At 37.6% G+C, this 19,983-nt stretch overlaps 1 protein-coding gene across 7 annotated transcripts in view; it reads left to right on the top strand.

Annotated features, from left to right (window-relative positions):
* Nucleotides 1-19,983, top strand: part of LOC126872552 (uncharacterized) — a 433,925-nt gene that overhangs the window by 166,753 nt on the left and 247,189 nt on the right. Inside the window, exon 5 of one of the 7 annotated variants that reach the window (XM_050632640.1) lies at nucleotides 4,709-5,841. The exons of the other annotated variants lie outside the window; for them this stretch is intronic. Within the exon in view, the coding sequence (XP_050488597.1) occupies nucleotides 4,709-4,731 (23 nt within the window). The 3' untranslated portion in view covers nucleotides 4,732-5,841. Of the gene's footprint in view, nucleotides 1-4,708; nucleotides 5,842-19,983 lie in introns of those variants that run through there. 7 annotated transcript variants of the gene reach the window in all.

Raw genomic sequence — 19,983 nt, 5'->3', positions numbered from 1 at the left:
GTATTTTTAATTATGTTCAGTATTTTTATTCTATTTTTATTTTATTTTTATGATATTTACTTTTATTCATTTTTATTTTATTTCTATTTATTTAAATTTATTTATTATAATATTAGAAGATGGATTCGTACAATACCAAATTTTAACAAGACGTAATGCCGTCACGCTTTTTATTCATAAAACTCTTTTAGTTAGAAGAAACTGAATACTCTGAGGACCCGAAGAATTTGTTGCTGATAGCCATGAAGAATTTTAAACAAAAATTCGTGCTATATTATTTAGTAAAATATTCCAATAATTATAGGGCTCCAGACCAATTAACATCGTCCCTGCCAAACATAATGATTTCATCGATTCGAACCTAATTTCTCTACGAAACGAATTAACATTGTAACTGGAATGAATTCCACGAATTCCAAACACCCTCGATGCATTCACATCAGGAAGTAATACGCGAGAAGAAATTCAGTGGATATTGTAAGAAAAGGAACATTCCTGACAACAGGTTAGACCAGCATCATACTGTCTGTGGACGATACTTTTCGATTCAAGGGACGTTTTGCGCTCGTCAGTTACTCGACCACGCCTGTTGAAACAGCCTGGAGAACCAACAAGATGAACGAAAAAATAAAAAAGAAAAAAGTAAAAAGAAGAAGCTGTCCCGTTCCCAAGTAAGAACGTAAGCTCGTTCTTGCGTCCCTCGGTCGTTCTACGAGCTCTGTCTAACCGGGATTCCTCGATTGGTTCGCCAACGACGAAGAAAAAGGATGAAAAAAGAAGTGACACGTGCGTCCAGTCTTCCGGCGACAGGTTACGCCGGATTTTCACAACTCTTTGACTGAACCAGTCGCCGATACCGCCAATTAAGCGCGCTTCAAGCACGATCGGATGACGATTTATCGCCGGTTAAGGCTCCATTCTTGGACAGACTGGCACTCGCGACTGGAAATGTTTTCATTCCGCCGGAGGTTCTCCTTGGACTGTCGTGCGATTAGCACGTCGATGCTCACCGTGAAATTTAAAGACTGGCAGGTTGAAACACGGAGATCGACCGGGTGTGTAGCTGGCTTTCGATCGCGTGGCCGTAAGAAACGAATCGTATCCGATCTCTCTGGCTTTGGTTCTGCACGATGCGATGGAGGGTAGTCGAATAGTTTTGCCGGATTGTGATAGCGGAGAGAAACGGGGAAGATGGATGGTTCGCCATGTTTTGTTTGGTAGATCACCCGCATGATGGATGGGCAAAGGAGTATATGCTTGTAGGTAATTTTACAGAATGTAATTTGTTAGGGTGCGTGAAATGTGAAATGAAGTTGATAGGTAAATTAAAGTATGATAGTAAAGGATGTGTTTTTCAGATTTTATATGGTTGTGGCGAGTTTTGGTATTTTGAACTCTTAATGACTAACGATATTACTGAATTGGCAAGTGAAAAGTCGTAGCCTAGACTTCCACTGCAGACATATCTTTTACAATTTCATTTTATTGTAGCAGTCATTATCGGCGAATTTCTAACTTATAAAATATAGTTGTAAAAGTTTTCTTATTTCATGGTTGAATTTGTTATTTGGTGGTTACTTTTAACTAACATTCCATTACTTTTTTTCACTATTCACAGATTACTACAGTATTTTTGAAAGCATTTATTGTAGAATTAATTTTAAATATTTTGGATTGTATCAACTTGGATCTATTAACCTGTGAATTTGATGACAATGATGCACACCTAATACGAGATAATTTAGCCCCTTAACATACAACGTTATTCGATCCAACCGGTTAAAAATGCACCATTTTTTTATCGGAATTGCTTCTAGGCTATATAATAAGATATTTCTTGCAATACTAATGTTATATCTTACGTTCTTTATACTATATGGTGCAAAACACAAGGTTAGAAATGGAAGGAAGACAAGTGATTTTACAAATACGAGAATATGATTATTTATTACTACAAAAAATATGTTACAAATGATTGGTTGGCTGCATCTCACACAAGCACGAGCGTTAACACGTTTGTCGTGGAGCCGATTTTCATTTCGTACAATGCTTTAGGCTAATAAAACTTTTACCTGTCTTTATATTGTGAAACTTTACATACCTGTTGAATACGAACTATTATGAAATGCATTTCATAATTTCGGGATTTTCAATTCACATACCACATTCAAGACGAGATCATACATAATCTAAAGTATGTATGTATATGCTGATTCGAATACGCGTCGTAAGCAGTGAACGTGTTGAAAGAACCTATAAAAGACCTCGAAGAAGCCGAATTCTCTCCTTCTGAAATCACTATGTAAACCGCGAATGTTCATGCAAATTTACGAATCTTTATAGACGGAACTAAAGAAACAGAACTTACATACAGAAAATTCTTCGCTTAATAAGTAGTTACGTATAACGAGTACCATAATTTGAATATTTTATATGTGTACATGTTCGTACATGGCGTGCATTGCGCATGCAATTTGTACATCCTTAAATTTCCCATAAATATATAAATATCCGCAATCTAGAAATCACGTATAGTAAAGCTCCGTTACGATCATCTGCCGTTTCACAAAACTCTCGCAACTTCCGCGAAAGGCAGGCACTTTGCGAGGCCGGCGTGGATTGCGTGGTACGTCGCGTCGCGTCCGCGAGAATCGGCCGCGCTTCCCTATTTATTTTCTCGCCGCCAATTAATTCGGGCCGCGGTGGCGTGGCGTAGCCCCGCGTGGACCAAGACAAAGCAATCGCGCTCTGGTATCTGCGGTGGCGGGCCGACCGGTCGTTTAATTAGCGAGTATTGTGCAGCGAGAGGGCGACCGCTATCCCTCCACGGTCGGATATCGCATAACAAGATCTTATTCAGCGTTCGCCGCACGGAGGGTTAATGATGCTATCGCCATACAGTGCCAAAGCGATCGCATTACAGATACTATTCCGGCGTATTCGACGTGGACCGCTCGCAAGGAGGCGCATACGATGTCGATATTTCTTTAACGATCGCCGCTGATCCCACGTGGACCAGCAACCACGTTGCTTCTTTCTTCTCTTCGTTTCCTTCTTTGTTTACCTTGTACTCTGTCGTTTCTCCTCGTTCACCCCCTTCGATCTTTTGTTAACGGGCCACGGGAACCTTGTCGTAATACCTGGTAAGGATTTCGCTGGGACTTTGCCCGATTAATCGACGAAAACGATAACGAACAGTCGGACCTTATGAAGATTTTATCGTGCCGCAGCCGCGCTGGCTCGCCAGACGGTACATCGTTCTCGAAATTGTAACGTTTGTTCGGTGTGATTCAAGGGTGAATGGTTTAGGGAGATCGAGTATTTCGGTGTGTTTATTGTTAGATTGTGAATTTTTATGTAGTTGTGAGAAACTTAAAAATACAAAAGTGTGCAAATCGTATATAATATCACAGACATTGTACCTTTTGTCCGCCTTTTGTTAAACGTAACTGTTTATTTTATATGCCAGAAATAGTACTTGCCTGTTTCTTTATGCTATATAAAAATCATTTTTATATCTGCTCCATAGATTTGCGAAAAATGATATTTTTATCTATCGTATATAGTTTATGTAGAAATATTTTCAAAATCTGTGATCCGTCTTTGTATTTTTAAATCGCCAAAAAGGATCAATTTGCAATTTTACAATAGCTATTGGCAAGAATACAATTCAAGAAAGATATATTTATTTATTAAGTACCATTGCATTTTTAGAATCGTTTCTCTCGAAAACGATAAAAGTCGACGTACAATATTTGACTAGGAAGCCATCCATGTGTAAAAATGTAAAAAATATTCAAAATGAACTACTTGTTGTAAGATTTAATTAAGATTTAATTTATTTATATTAATAAAAATATGAAATTGCATAAAAGTTCGTAGACTAATTATTATTAACAGATAGGTAGAAGTAGTAACATACGTGGTAAACAGAAATTTCTTTATATAAACACGGTACCTGCATCATACGCCTGAGGTATGAATATTCACACGACTAATTACGATAGCCGATGTTGAAACTAATTAAGCAGTAATTTCTAACCGCAAACTGGGCAAGTGTATCTAATACGCAATTGTAATTATCATCATTATATAACTCCTATAGCGAAAGTTACGCTCTTTGACATTAAGACAAAGACATAGTCAAATGTCATTTAAATAGGAAGAAAACGTACATATACCGATCAATGTTTAAATATCGATCAACTATATCTCCGTGCTAAAATACCTTTAATCACTTTTATATAAATTATCTTTGAATATCTATAATTCTTAACGCGCTTCAACGAAACGTTGAACGAAGAACCAAATTAAAGCAGGATCCAAAATGAAAATCAATAAACGCTAGTGCTTCTGAGCTGCACCCATAAATTAACCCTAAGAACACAAAAACGCTCGAAGGAAATTACCACTTCTCACAAGATTCGAAATAAAAAAAAGCGGTAAAAACTGGGCTGTATCTTTACGTTATGGCAAAAGAACGCCATCAATCAGTTGCACTAATTATTCAAAACCCGTTTAACTTATAATTAACCTGCTAATTATATATACATATATAGCATACGGCTACGATAATACAGATAGAACGCATGGAAGAACGATTTTTATACGCGCTTTTAGCCTTCTCTGCTTCACGAACGATCTTTGAATATCTCTTTTTTTCTTCTCTTTCAACCAAAACCACGTGGGCTGGAAACGATTGTTCCAGTCGAAAAGTCCGAGTACGACTGAAAGTTTCGGGGCGTGGGCAATAATTTACGATGCTACGCGGTAACTGTTCGTAAGTACCGACGAAAGCAACGCTAATGTCCTTCTTCGCGTGGCCTGGCTCGCGCGAGCGCGATCCTGGAGGGAAAAAAGGGGATGAAGAAGAGCAAGACCGGCTAGCCAGCCTTTACTACGCATAAATCTGCGGTCTCGCCCGACCTCGACTGGCTTTACTGCTGTTCCACGAAAACCCACACCCCAAAATGCTCGTCGATAGCCCCACCAACCACCGATGTAGGTCTGTGTGTCTCCGGTCTGTGGTCACGAACGTATTGGATCGTTTACGTTAGTTCGTGAGTTATGTAGGCTTTGACCAATTGGTTTTTAAATCCATAAATCTTAACATTGTCACGAAAACCGGTACTTGGAGATAGAGTATTATTAATACTTGATAGGATGGTGCATTGTTAATTTCAAGCTACACAGGAAATTCAATTTAATTTTAAATTTAAACGCGATCCTAAATTAACATTACGTTTGAATTATTAACCCTTGAGGCGACGAACCAGTGCAATAAAATAGAATACCACGTCTTTCTTTATTACCGTATCTTATTCGCGTCTTCTTGAAAGAACACATTAAGCAATTACGATTTTTATATGTATGAAACTTATCTAGTGAATTTATGTCTTTATTAGTATAGAATTAAAAAATTTCACCACAAGATCCAAACACGTACTTTTACATTATTCACATAATTTTTATAACGTTCTCCCGAATGCGTATGAGAATGAATTCATTATTCAACAATACATAGCGAAACTTTGTTGGACCTGTCTCTGAAATTGCAGTAATATAGAAAAGTATAATAGATGACCTCCTTAATTTGACCTCCTTAATTTTCTAGCCTAAAGCTTGTCGAAAAAGTTGAACATGAATCAGATAAAACACTACAAAAAATTTTCACAAAATTCGAATCTGTGGTGTAAAATTGTTTTTAGTATACATGGAATCAGATGCCAATAAATTCAAAAATGGTATGAATATCAAAATTGGTCAAATTTGTAATCGAAAGACGTGACAGATAAGAGAAAATGTAGTAACTTTATCATATTAAATTGATTAGTATCATAATGTTAAATATGTATTCTTTAAGTCTAACGTCTCGAATGAGATAATAATGCTCAGAAATTTTAATAATTTTGTGACGATTTTCCAAGTATACATATGTTTTTATAAGTATTCTGATATTTATGAAAAAAGGTGTTCACTTTTTCCTTCGTTCCTTCCAAACCAGAATCTTATATTAGCATACTGAAAGCGAAGAGCAGTTTGTCTACAAATATGCAGAAAATTTCCCAGCCTACCTATGTTAATCATATTTACGCCGAAAGAAATAAAAATAAGATACGACATTCTTTCACGTAGCAATGCTCGTAGCAAATGTTACACACGTCGATGCATATTGATAGCAGGTGAATGTTAAATGTGACGAAATAAGAGCACACACAGTCGCAATGAAATTAACGCAACAACAAGTGGATAAGACGTTTAGAACGAGTTGAAAATTGCGATATGTAAAACGGCTGGAATCCGGATCGATATCGATGATCCGCCGCCAGGGAATCCAGACGGCAGTAATCAGACGCTTCCCATCATGTAGTTCGTGCGTTGCAAGAGATCCTCACGGCCCGTTTGTATCTAGTCTCAACGTGAGAAGTTTTGAGTTCCCACAAACATCGAGAAAACTTGGAAATTGTGCGACCTTCGCGTCGTCAACGAAGAATGGCGCATGCTACGTGTATATACCTTGTCGTCGAAGGAATGAGAACGCGAAGATTGCGATTCTTAATGAAAATTTCTCTGCGCAACTGTGTATCAGTGGCGAAATGTGTATCAATTTTGTTGTTGATTAACGGAGTGTATCGAACAAGTTGGAACTCGGTATCGTTTATTATAAATCGTTAAACAAGTCGTCCTCCCCCTTGTCGATTTTCAGCCCTGATTAGCAGTTGGATGTTCTCGGATCAAATTCTAAGATGAAATATACACGGTAGCAAGTATAGACTAACATTACGGTAAATGGAGGAAGATATGTCATCGAGCTAAACTAATTGCTCGTATCTTTGCAAAAATATATTACTTCTAGAATGAAATTCTTTCGATCCAAAAAAATAAATTATATGTCAAATTGTATTTGTCTCCTAGAATATCTTGAAAAAGTTACTATATTTCTTTCTTTTTTCCGTAATTATAAATTATTTTCTTAGAAACGACTTGTACATTTTAATGTAGTATAATAGTAAGATACTTATTTCTTAATATGCGATGCAGAAAGATATGTTTCTTACTTATCTACGATATTTGGAATAGCACGAGAACTCGTCACAAAATTATTCTGGAGAAAGATTTATGTGAAGATAAACGAACGAGTATCTTAGACCTATCCTAGCTTTAATATCTCTGTGACAAATTTTATCTGCTTCTTCCTTACGTAATGTTCGCTACATTGCGAACAACACGGATTTCCCATATCTGTGCATCAGTATCACCAATCCCCATGGCACAAACAAGTCGCTGAAGAGGCTAATCCAGACTCTCGCAACGATGATGATCACGCTACGAGTATCTCTAGACATCGTGCTATCCCATCCAATTCCGTGTTGGATAAAAACGATCATTTATTAACGAAACAAACGCAGGATCGGCTTCTTGCTTCCGTCGTGTCGGCATTATACGTCCAGTTAAGGATCGCGCCGCGGTAAATCCTCTCCAATGATCTTGGATGAACTCGCGGCACACTTGCCGCCTGTTTCCAACGTGTGCCGCGATAAAAAGCTCGTTACGCGTGTAAATCCATCGTGAGTATCCTTCATGAACACGGAAAGGGGAAATGAAACTAGGAAGAAGAGAGAAAGGTGATGTTTGATGAAGACAAAGCGAGAATCCATACCTTTGGAGTCACGACCGTGTAAAGCAATTCTGTACAGGAGGCAAAAAAAGGGAAAAGGGAGAAGAAAGAAATGGATAGAAGAAAGAAAGGGAAGAAGATAAGGGAAAACAAGAATGGCAGAAGAAAAATGAGAAAGATAAAGAAAAGGGAAGATGGACGAAAAAAGGTTGGCAGATAAGGGAAAGGTTAAGGGATGATAAAGAATAAAGGAAATTAATCAATCTCGAGAAATATGAACTTGGGAAATAGTCTGGAACATGTCAATGAAAAATTTATATATTTGTACTTGTTGAATGCCAGCTAGTATTCAATATCCTGGTGAAAATTTGGAATTTAAAAATTTCTCTCTAAATTACACACACGATTAAACTACTAATGAGAAATTATCTTTTATTATCTTGATTTAGCTAGGTAAATATCCTTGATATTTTATGTATTTTCTTAGATTTCTGTTAGTCAACGTAGATACGGGAACTTTCGTGACAATCGATTTTACGCCTTAGTTCGATTGCGTTCGTAGAAAGTAGTTACAGGACTTGAAACGAGTCGCGGAAGAACTAGCTTTTGTTATCTACAGTCGTATAAGTTCACAGCTAGATAACAGAGACACTCCTCGTTGTCGATTATCGCGAAAAATGTTTACGTCTCCGATAGTCTTACCCAGAACAAATACCTTACCCCGGTTGAGATATCGGACTGCTTTTTGCGGATTTCTAGTCAACCAGCCGCCTCTGCACACTAGTCTCAACTCACGCAATCATCTCTTACTTCCCTGAAAAACTTCTACTTTTATCTATTATTAACTATTACTGAAAAAATAATTACAAATTTAGCAACTATTAATTAATAAAAGATACAATTATATAAAAAAATGCAGATGATAGAAAAATCTGATTACAGATTGGAATTCAATGTGGAAAAATACACAAGCATCAAGGCAAATGTTCACTACAAACGTATACTTCAAACGTATATTTCAAAGTTTACGTTCAAAATATTTTCACACTTAATAATAGTATCTTCGGATAGTTCGAATCAATAACATTTCTACAGGGTTATCTGAATTGAGCGTCACAACTTTCAACAATTGATAGTGAGAAACGGTCCGGCGTGTTTTCATTTGTTTTTGATAGATTTAATCAGAAAATATAAACAAATCACCACTGAACGCTATAGACATTTATTGTTACGTAATACTATAGATGCTTAATTTCACGAAGAGGATAAGAGAATAAGAACAATAATCTAGAGACGATTGACAAGCTAAAAGACAATATCATAGACGACGTTGATGAATTTTAGTTCCAATTACGTGAAAATATAGTGGAAAAAAGTGTCAAGGATGACACTTGAACGATATTACGTTCCACAATTAACATCATAAAGCTGACTTTATACTAAAGTAAAGAAGTCAGACAAATTTCAAATAATTTGCGTTTTATTTCGATTCGAAGGTGTTCACTCCATTTGGATAACCAGAACAGAAATCCTATAAATCTTATCCAGTCATCGACACCGTCGCGCGATTGACTTTGAAATTTATTAATACATTCTCTCTAGAGCTGTTGATTATATGCAGCCGGCAGCTTGGTTGCAAAGTTCGCGTGGTTGCACTTAGCGAATCCTGGGCCTGAGTTTATGGTCTCATAAATAAGGGAACGTAAAACCAATACGCCGACTTTTTATGCAGCGAACGAAAGCTGCGCGAGTCCTTGCCGCTTTCTCAGCGTCGAAAGGATGTAAACGGAAATGTGTCTACATATACTCCGAGCTTCTGAACCGAAGCTTATACACGCGCGAACGATCGTCGATAAGCTCGCCTAATTTATCGCCCCTTTTTTCTCGAAGGTTGATGCACCGAGTTGCATCCGTTCGTTTCGTGCGCCGATGACTGCTGTCTTTGTGTTGATCGTTTCGAAGATGTATCCTAATGAAAAGACAGTGCTAACTTTACGATCTTATATTTAAATAGAATTCTATTTATGTTTGTCTCGCTACTGCTGGTTTTATTTAAAATTAATACTAAAACCTATTAAAGTCGACTCAGCGTCCAAAGTAAATTCATCTGAACGATAATCCAACATTTTTATTGTAACTACTATAAATAGACGAATCTTTATTAAAATTATATTAATTTTCTCGTCCCTGTTACGTATGTAGAATATAAATTATATATTAAAAAATAACTAGAATATTTTCATTTTTAACATTACTTATAGACCAGATCCACCGAGCACTCAATAACTGAATTAAGATCGAACAATAAATTCAGTTAATAAAACTCAACTAAACCACGTCAAAGTCATCCCAATCCACAACGTAACGAAAGTAGCTTTCATTCCAAACATTGCCTACACATAGACCAGGTAGAGGTATTGAATATTCGAAAATTAATGTCGGTCAGCTGATCCCAAGCTCACAAACAAAATCATACCTTTGGAAGCCACTCCTAAAACTTTTAACGAGAACGGAATGACGAAAAACAAAGTCACACCTCCGAAACTGATCAAAGCGGAAGTAACCTTGAATCTCCTGCGTCCCACCCACCCCAAGGGACGACAAAAATCTGCACCTCGCATCATTGCACAACACTCGCATTACATAACCCCCCGGAGCCTGGAGTATAACTTCATAGTCGGTTCGTGCGTGGAACACCCTGCACCTGCGATCGATCGGCGATACTCCTCCGTGGTGGTCCCCGGTCTCGCATGCGAGGAGTTCCTCGCGGCCTTTTCGAATCCGATAACGCGACGCGCTCCTCTGCACGTGTTCCTGTGGTTCTCTCGCGGACGCATCCTCGTGCGACATAAAACATTCCCCGGCGATATAAATCGGCCGCGCAACGAGATCGATCCTCGTTACCGCATCGCGGCGTAGACAGTCGACGAGCTCGAGGCTTTACCGGTCAAAGGGAAGGGGGTGAGAGAGCAGAGAAGAAGGGCTGGACGGCGCCTTTTGTTTTTGCCCCGTACATCAGATACTAGTCTGTCCGTTATCAATGAGTGGTATCAGGCCCACGGCGAGGATGTAAGTATACGCGGCGAGTTCCACGCCGCGTACTGTGTGTCTCAGATAAGATATCTCCGGGTACGGGGTACCGATGCCTCTGTCCACTGCCCAAGCTCCACCTTCATCGTATTGCTTCGTCCTCTCTGTCCTAAGAACGTGCCAATAAATAACTCGAACCCATCGGTTTTTGCCGATCGTACCGTTTCACCCTGTGGCACGAATGCGCGAGCTTCGATTCGTGGATCCTCGGTCGGTTTGCTTGGATCGTTTGATAAAAATGAGAGTCTTCTTTTTTAGGCTGAGGTGTGAAGTGAACCGGTGTTAAGATGGGCTTTTTTGGAGTACGAAGGTTCTTGTGGATTGTGAGAGGGTGGAAGTAGGTTTCAGATTGTAGGAAATTTCGGAAAGGTTCTCGCCATCGATTTGATCTATGTACCCGCGCTTGCTGCAATAAAAAATAAAAGATATTTGTGCATCATTGAGTATTGCATTTACAGTGGTTATTGGTATTGTCCAATGGTACCAAACTTAATATGCTTGGAACTAATTGATTAGTATGCAAATGCAATAATAACTACAAGGATGTGCAAATACCTTTTCTAATTACTATGTATATATACTAATTGATTAGATTCGAGTATAGTGATTTTCGTATCATTTAGTGGTACTTGCATATGATTACAAAAGTTTGATTCTATGAATATGAGATGTAAAACCTGATAAAGAAAACGCTTCGTTGGAAAATAAGAGTGCAATGTACTGTGTACGATGAACAAATATTTTTTGCAGCCAGTGTAAAGTAGTTGCGTAATTTTATTACATGTTTAATTCTTCCACTGCCAAGTACGTACGACGATTTAAAGTTGTAGAGAGTTTGGAAGGATTTAAACTTTTCTTATCAAATATTCATAGATTCTTTAATTAATCTTCAAATTTAATATGCAATTATCTTCGAGCAATACCAAAACGCTTTGACTATCGATAGAAACAACTGTTTCTTACAATATCTAGCGAAGACAACATTTACAATGAAAACGCTTTGAAATATTCGTTTTCCCAAAACAAGAAAAGATCGTCAACCATAGCAGGGGCTTCGGGATTACTGTAAAACCCCTGTCGACAATGTCTATCTCAATGTTCCTTTTTTGTGGGTTTTAGCGAAACGTCGGTTTTACAAGCGCTTGACGGACCACACGATTTTGTGAGGCGGATAATACCAGGGCGGGCTGTTTCGCAGAGCGTGCGACGCTATTAAGAGAGGTCGTTCGTTTGATGTCCTCGAAGTGGTGGACTGCGCGCACGAGCATCCGCGGATCAGCCGGAACAACGAAAATTACGATTGGCCAAGAGAGTCGGTTTAGCAAGTTAAAACATGACTCGCGGCGCGAGAGATCGGAATCGGAGCCAGCCACCCTATATAATCTGCGCTCGGAAATTACACGATGATGTCTTGCCGGATAAACTCGGCGAAGATGATAATGTTCAACGGCCATGCAAACGAATGGAAATCGATGTCTTCGAAAAGATGTATCGCTCTCTTTCTTTTCTCTGTTCCTCCTTTTTGCTTCTTTCGAGCTTCTTTTGGAGCTTCTTCCGAGCATCTTTGGCCTCGTCGCCACGCGTTCGCGCTCGTGCTAACGAGTGATAACATCGCTATCGATTACGATCCTCGTACGGGGAACGCGTTTAAAAGTAAACGTGGTTGGTTCTGTCTGATTGCGGGGCCATTCACGGATTACCATTTTCTTTCTTAATGTCTTAACGTAACGGCTTCGAATTTTGTCGTCGTACGACGACAAAATTGTTCGCTTGATCAGCGTCAGACACGCCTGATCGGCAATCTCTTATTCTACTTAGGCAGTACTTGGACAGATTGGGTCGTTACATTTTGCCCGGGTAATTGAGGGTTCGAGAAAGAGGTAGTGGTTGTCGTTTTACTTGTAAAGTGCTAACATTTTCTGCGGAATAATGTATGCTCTTGTATGTACGTCTTTATTTAAGTTCGAGAAATGTCGGTTTTAGAGGATCTATAAGGGAATTTCTAAGATATTTAACTTGTTATTTAGAGATTGGATATGGATGAATTTTAACCCCGCTACTGTTCTTAAATTTCTATATTTCAATCTTGTCGTTACTTTAACGAATGGAAGGACTTTATAACGTTTTGAAAAGATATTTGATATAAAATTAAAGCAAACAAGAAACTGCGAAGATATTTATTAACGTTAGAAAACTATAATTGAATCGAGGGATGACAGAGGAAACGTAGCAGGGCCAGTGGTGGTAAGTTTAATAAAAACCACCTACCCAGAAATTTTAGAAACGTTGCACTATTTCATCTCTATTCTCTTCTATAAAAATCTGCGCTATCGCCGCTTTATTTAAATGAAAATATCAAACACCTAACATGTAGTCCACTAAAAATTCTCTCAGCATTCCTCCCGAATCTCAAACTCAGAAACAACTAGCGAGAACTAAACTTCGTTGTAGCACGTTTTCGCCACGCGACTTTTCTACGATCATCCACGAATCAAACACGTCGTGTTCATCTTGGTAGATCTGCTTGCGTAAGCCTGACACGAGGATGCAACTGGTCGAAGAAAACAAACGTGCGTGCACCGATCCAGCGGAAAAAAGGTTGGCGATCCCACGGAACCACGCGATGCTTCACGCCACGTGCACGTGATCCCGCGACCTTAAGAGCAAGAGCACTATTTCCCGCCGCCGGCGCCGCTGCGCCGACAGATTCTCTTGCCTCTTTCGTGCATGCCCTTGTGCTACAGGACGTGGCACGACACGAGACCGGAGATTAATATTATCTCGCGTGAACCGGCGAGATCGTTTTAGAGTTCCTGCACGTAGAGAGGCTGCCGCTCGACCCTGTCTTGCTTCTACCATGCTTTGCCCGCTTCCGTTTCGCTTCGCCAAGTTGGAAGCTGTTCAGATCGTCGAGTAGCATCGCAGAATGGAGGGTGGTTTCTCGAGGGATTCGTTTAATTTCTCGTTTTGTAGAATTTTGGTGGTTTGTTTTTGCAGGATATTAGTGGCTTTAATATTAGCTCCCTTTTATACGAAGGATGAAGCAGAAATGAAACCCTATGCAAATTTTTTATTATTATTTTGCTATGTGAAATTTTTGTGAAATTATTTTATTCGAAAATATCGTAGATTTTTTAGAATGTTATGGATATTGAAATGTTGTTCCGAGTACTGTTCCGAGTATAAGAGTAACACAAATTATAGTCTCCATTAATGGTAACAGCGATCACTCATGAATCATATTTTGTGTGTTTACTCTTTCTTTTCTGTATTTTATTGAAATGCCTTAAATTCCTATGAAGAAGTAATTTACAATATTTTGTACATTATACGTTACAGAATAAATTAAAAATAGCTTATTACTTTCATACATTATACACTTATAAAATTTTAAATCCGGTTGTAATCTTAAAGATGGATGCTTATATCGATCTTATCTTTCCAACTTACCAGCAAAATACAAATTTTCTAATTCTAAATTTTTTCAAATCTATCACATCAACCTTGAAATTTCCATAAAAGTTATACCACAGAAACATCTCGTTGGTACTGCTACAAGGCTCCACAGCGCTCCTATCAGGCAAACACGATATACTCCCGGTATTATTCAAAACGGTGCTGTAGCGAGCAGCGTGGCTCTTCGAACGTCATTAACATACACCGTTCGCATATGCATATCGCTACCGTGCTTTGTACACGAGAACACTGTACACGCGTGTCGTATGAAAGCACAGCGAGTTCGTACGTGGAACAATAATGTGTACAAAGAGCGATACGACTACAGAGCCGACAAAAAGTGCCGCTAATATTTCCCCTGTTCGCCTTTGGTGCGTGACGTGCACCCGGCACGGTTTCAACATGATTTTCTCGGAACGTTTTCTTCCAGCCACTATGAAACAATTTTCGGATCTTCCTCTCAGACGTATATTGTTCCTTGACATGGAAATTTCTTCCCGGAATTTAAATGATGAGACTTGGTTGTTTTAATAAATCGAAAGAGGATGGCTTTGCTCATCCTTCGTTTTAATATAATTTTAGAGGGGACTAGGATTTGGTACTGACAGGTATTAAACAATTTTAGTAAAGTCGTTGGAGCAAGTTTTGCATACTGTGTGTTAGACATTCGTTCAAACTTTATAACAGCTTTATTCAAAATAGTGTGTTTAATATTATATATTATACTGCATGAAATGCTATTTATCAGTGATAAATACAGAAGAAAATACAAATATTTTCATTCTAAAGCATAGTTTCAGGAGAACTTCGAGTGAAGTCAGAAACCGATACGTATCGAAAATAATCACCATGCAAGATGCGTTGATCGGTACGATGCAAATACCAGAATGCAAAAGCAGAGTCTCTTCCTTGACCAGTTCTGAACGATTCAAAAATTCGCCACGGGCGATCGACCAAAAACGTGTGGCCCCCGTTCGAGGAGGAGACTCGAATCGAGAGGAACAATGACGAGAGAATGAAAGAGGAAGAGAAAGAATAAAAGTAAGAAGCTGGCTACACGAGCGATGCACCAGCATCTGGCGTGTTTAATGTCTTCGCTGATGCGCGAAACGCGTCTGGTCGTATTCTCTAAAGTACCTACAGGGCTTGATCGCGAGCCCAGAAAGTCGATAGTGTTCTCCTGTCGCGGACACCGTGTCGTATCATCGATTTCTTTGTCTCCTCCGTATCCTTCTTTAGCTACTTCTTCCTTTGTTCTTTCCTTTTGCTCGTGAAACGTTTATAAGCTAAACTGAATGCCAAAGCGTTGACTTTGAACGCTGTTGTACCTACAAGCTGCAACCAAGATTCAAGTTCTCACGAGGAGTCTGGAAAATAGTTAAATTATTTATAATTATTCACAATCTAAATTGCTAGATCTAAATTGCAATATTTACTCCTGTGATAGAAAGAAGAGCAGCTTACTCTGTGCTGAATAAAATTTGCAATTATCAATTGAATTTAATTTAATATAATTCTTACTTTAGATGTGTGAAGATCAAACGATACTCGGATGTCTTGGAAATCTTCCCTCACACGAAATTGTTGAAAATTTTAAACTGACATTAAATGAGTTTTGTGCTTTTAGCTTAATATTTTCGATAATGGAAAATCGATTGATTATACTTTATGCGGGATTCGTAAATTTACGGATTCACTGTGGCGGATTTCATGACTTCATGATCAATTCATGACGCAATTCACAGAATTACTTAGTACGGTTTCTGTAGTGAAAGGGTTAATAGACTGCGGATTTTTATGTATTCTTATAATTTTATGAACACAATTAAGGAAATGGAACCTAAATAGAAATTTGTTTCATCTACTAGATATTATATTATAATAAATATTTTTATATACATTATTCTATTATTATATTATATGCTGCTTCGAATTTGTTGAAGTGGTTACCATTTCTAAGAAAACTCTACATCTGGTCTTTTTAGTTTTCTCAAGCACTGAAACCATCGACAGCGCGTAGACAAAAGACTGCGACGAAGTCAGACCATAAACAGTAGATAGCCGACGTTAGCTTCGGGGTTTCCAGTTATTGGGTAACACAGCTAGCGTGCGGATCTGGATCATCTCAAACTGTATTCTTACTTAATACACTTCTATTTAAATATATTTTCTGCCTTACAATTTATCCACGTGTTTTCTCTGTTTACACCTCGAATAACCTCAACAGAATTTAACTATAGAGTGAGTAAAACTCAGCGTTAGGCAATGCGTTCGGATCATTGTTACAAAAAGAATCACTATTTCGAATTTATCCGTTGAGGGTGATGAGTTTTAAATGTATGTATTGTGTGCATTTTTGTACCTCCAAATTCCCAATAAATGCATAAAAGTCCGTGATCTGTCTCTTAATTATATAATTAAAAAGAAGTTTTGATTTTGAAAATATCGTAAGCACAAGGTAAAACACAATTAATTTATTCAGAACTAAGCAGCGAAATAAGTCGTGAAAATTGCATGAATGCAAAATCACTGAAAAGTATGAGAATGTGTTACTAAAACAATTAATCTCTAAATTTGCTTCATAAATATGACGCCCCGAATTAAAATAGGAGAACGTTATTTTTCTAAAGTGTATCGTTTACTAAGCTACCTTCTTTAACTATAGAAGCCTCTTATTTTTCTCAGGTCAGGGTTTCACATAAATTGATTCCATGATTGTTGCGCAGTCAGCAAATGTTTTGCTAAGCATTGGAAAAGAAAATCTTACGCATACGTAGATTTTGCGTATACCGTTTAAAAAATCCGAGGGTCGACACACATGATCAAACGCGTGAATCTACTACGACGCTTAAGGTGTATATGAGAAATTTCAAGAAAAAATAGGTAACTGTCACGTCCCGCGCGATCCGTAGCGCGAAATTAAAATTGGTAATTTCTTTCAAATCAAGGTAATTTAAAACGTTTATTTGAAACCGTGTTTACAGTATTTGAAGTGAAATGCAGTTAAAGCCGCTAAAAGCTTTATCTTGCGAAAACTTATCTAACTATGTTTTTATATTTACCTAATTATGTTTTTATAACGATATTAAGACAATTTAAATTGTAAACAAAGTCGGCAGTTGAACAAACGTTGGAGATCTTCCCAAACATTTTCAAAGGAAAGACCCCGACGTTTTTTCATCTTCGACAGATATAAATAAATGTAGCGACTCAGAGAAGTCAGAATACAATAATTACCGTTCGTCATCCGAATAATTACCATTGTCTATCGAAGAATCATCATTTTGTCAATCGAAGAATTATCATTTTGTCAACCGAAGAGTTTTATATCCGTCAGTCTGTCAGTCAATTGTCAATATCGAAATCGAGTAAGATTTGAATAAATCATTACATATTGTTAATTTACTTTAATCCTCTCCCGTGCCAGTATTCCTGCACATAGCAGGTTAATAGTGGAGTTTATTGCCAGTTGCATTAAACGTCAGTTAACGCTACCTTCTCGTCGGCAACTAAATAGAACGTAACAGTAACAAAGTTTTTAATCTGAAGAAACCGTGTTTATAATTAAATTTTTACATTTTTCTTTAAGCTAATTTTTGACAAAGATGTATCAAGATAGTGACATACCTTATAAAATTTTGTATCAAAATAATTACGAAGGGAGTTATTTTTGTAACATGTTAGTGATTCAAACACTAGTTTTCTTTTTATATAAAGAAATCAGTTGCTCTTTTATACACAGAAATTACTTCCTTTTTTCAAATTCGAAAATGTTTCATTGTTTGAATAGAAAATTACTAATTTGTAATTTTTATTACAAAACAGTCCATAAAAAATAAAAACTCCACTAATTAGTGCCATTATACCAAAAAAATTCAAATAACTCGCATATTTTTTTCCAAAATTCCTAGCTACCTCAAAGCGCCCGATAATTGATGAATATAATTTAAATACTTGTAGAGAGTTACCCCTATTAATTACCGAAAGAATATACAGTGTATTGGGAATTTTTTTGTACATATTGATTGCACAATTACTTCTCGGGTTGGCTTTCAGCTTAGTGATTAATCATAAGACACGTAGTGAGCCGGCTGCGAATTAACCGTGTGGTTAATACCCGCCTCAATAATTAAATATCAAGCTTTATGCTGACGAACGTGGTTGAACGGTCGAGTAAAATCGAACTGTTCGACTTGAGAGATACTTCCAGCCAATAATTGGAATGAATTAATGACTCGTGAATCATATTTCCCATTGGATGCAAAATATTTTTTACAATCTTCGTTTAATCAAAGTACAAAGCTTTATGGGATACTAGGATCTTATAATTATAAAGCGTAATGTATCGATCGAAATGCATATATGTTCGAAAGGAAAGACAATTTTTTAATGTTATTGGTTCGTTTCTAAAATTGATTCGCGTTGTTCCAATTATTTATTTTTATCGTACGATTTGTATTCTTTGCGATATTCTTTGAGATCCAACGTGTACATTCAGCAAGCGTTCGTATATCTTCCTTCGTGAGAGGTTCTTAATGAGTATGCCACCAATTGATGATCCTTAATTTACTTTCGAGATACTGACTCGTGCAACGTCGCAGAACTTTCGCTGCATAATTAATAAACTCTGCTGCATTTTAATTGTCGATCAATTAATCACGTGCTCCGGGTTTGGTGTAGTGCTTTCGGTGTTTTACATTTTAGGAATAGATCGACGAATGTTTATTGTTAATTTATATTTTTTGTCGCACATATTGTTTTGATATTCATAGCGTTAGAGAATGTCGGACTTGAGAAGTTTCGAGGTTATATTTAATCGAACGTTACTGTTATTAGAGATAGTTGATGGTAGCCGAGGGCCGCCAGATCTTCGTTTTCCTCGCCATTCCCGTGTTTGTAGCCATACGACTTGTGCGAGACATATCGTAGTTAGTATTTGTAAGGAATGTAGCTAATAATATCATGTACAATTCAACTCTACGATTTTCTTATTTTTACGTAATATTTTTTTCTACGCAACACATACTATTTTTATAGTTTTATATATCACAATCACAATATATGTAATAATATGAAAAAATAATATATGTATAGTGAATGATCTTATAATTGACAGTAAATTATAACTATAAGTAGTAGATTGATAGAGGGTAGAATATAACGAAGAACAAAGAGAGACCTGTAATTAAATCTATGCCTTCCTTGATTATTCTGAATGAAGTATTTAGTCTAATACCAAGTATTATCCAACAAAGTCCAACAAAGTACATATTGTAAACCAGACTTCGTAATATATAAACTAACAACCATAACTTCAGTAAAATAAAATCCCCAAAACATCACTAGCAATGGTGGAGAAAAAGAAAGAAATGTCTCTTGCGGTTGGAGAAAAAATTACTCGGAGAAAAAAATCTTCGAAAGAGAACATTGTCGGCGAAGAAACGGGAAGGTTCCACTTGACTACCTTCCCAGGAGAAGTCTTTTGAGAAACCGAAGAGACCATCGCTCGTCTTCACGGTCTTCGTCGTTTTTTGCGCCGGCTTAATTCTCATCCTTCGGTGTTGCCTCGAAAGCGAAGCACGGATAATTTTAGCGAGTCACCGCGTGATGATACTCGTCCGTGTTTCTCACGTACTGCCTCCGATGATAGCACCACGTGGTGGTCATTAAAGCCTTGCGAAAGACGCGGAACGCGAGGACAGCCTCTTCTGAAAAGAGAAATATAATCCTGCTGCTGTTGCTTGTTTAAACTAACGAGACATAATCACTTTCCTGTGATTCGTGGGAAAATTTAGTCCCGGTAAGAAGGAGGGAGGAAA

Source organism: Bombus huntii, chromosome 13, assembly GCF_024542735.1.
Source record: "Bombus huntii isolate Logan2020A chromosome 13, iyBomHunt1.1, whole genome shotgun sequence".
In the NCBI taxonomy this organism is placed as follows: Eukaryota; Metazoa; Arthropoda; class Insecta; order Hymenoptera; family Apidae; genus Bombus; species Bombus huntii.
This window is presented reverse-complemented; position numbering and strand designations above follow the sequence as displayed.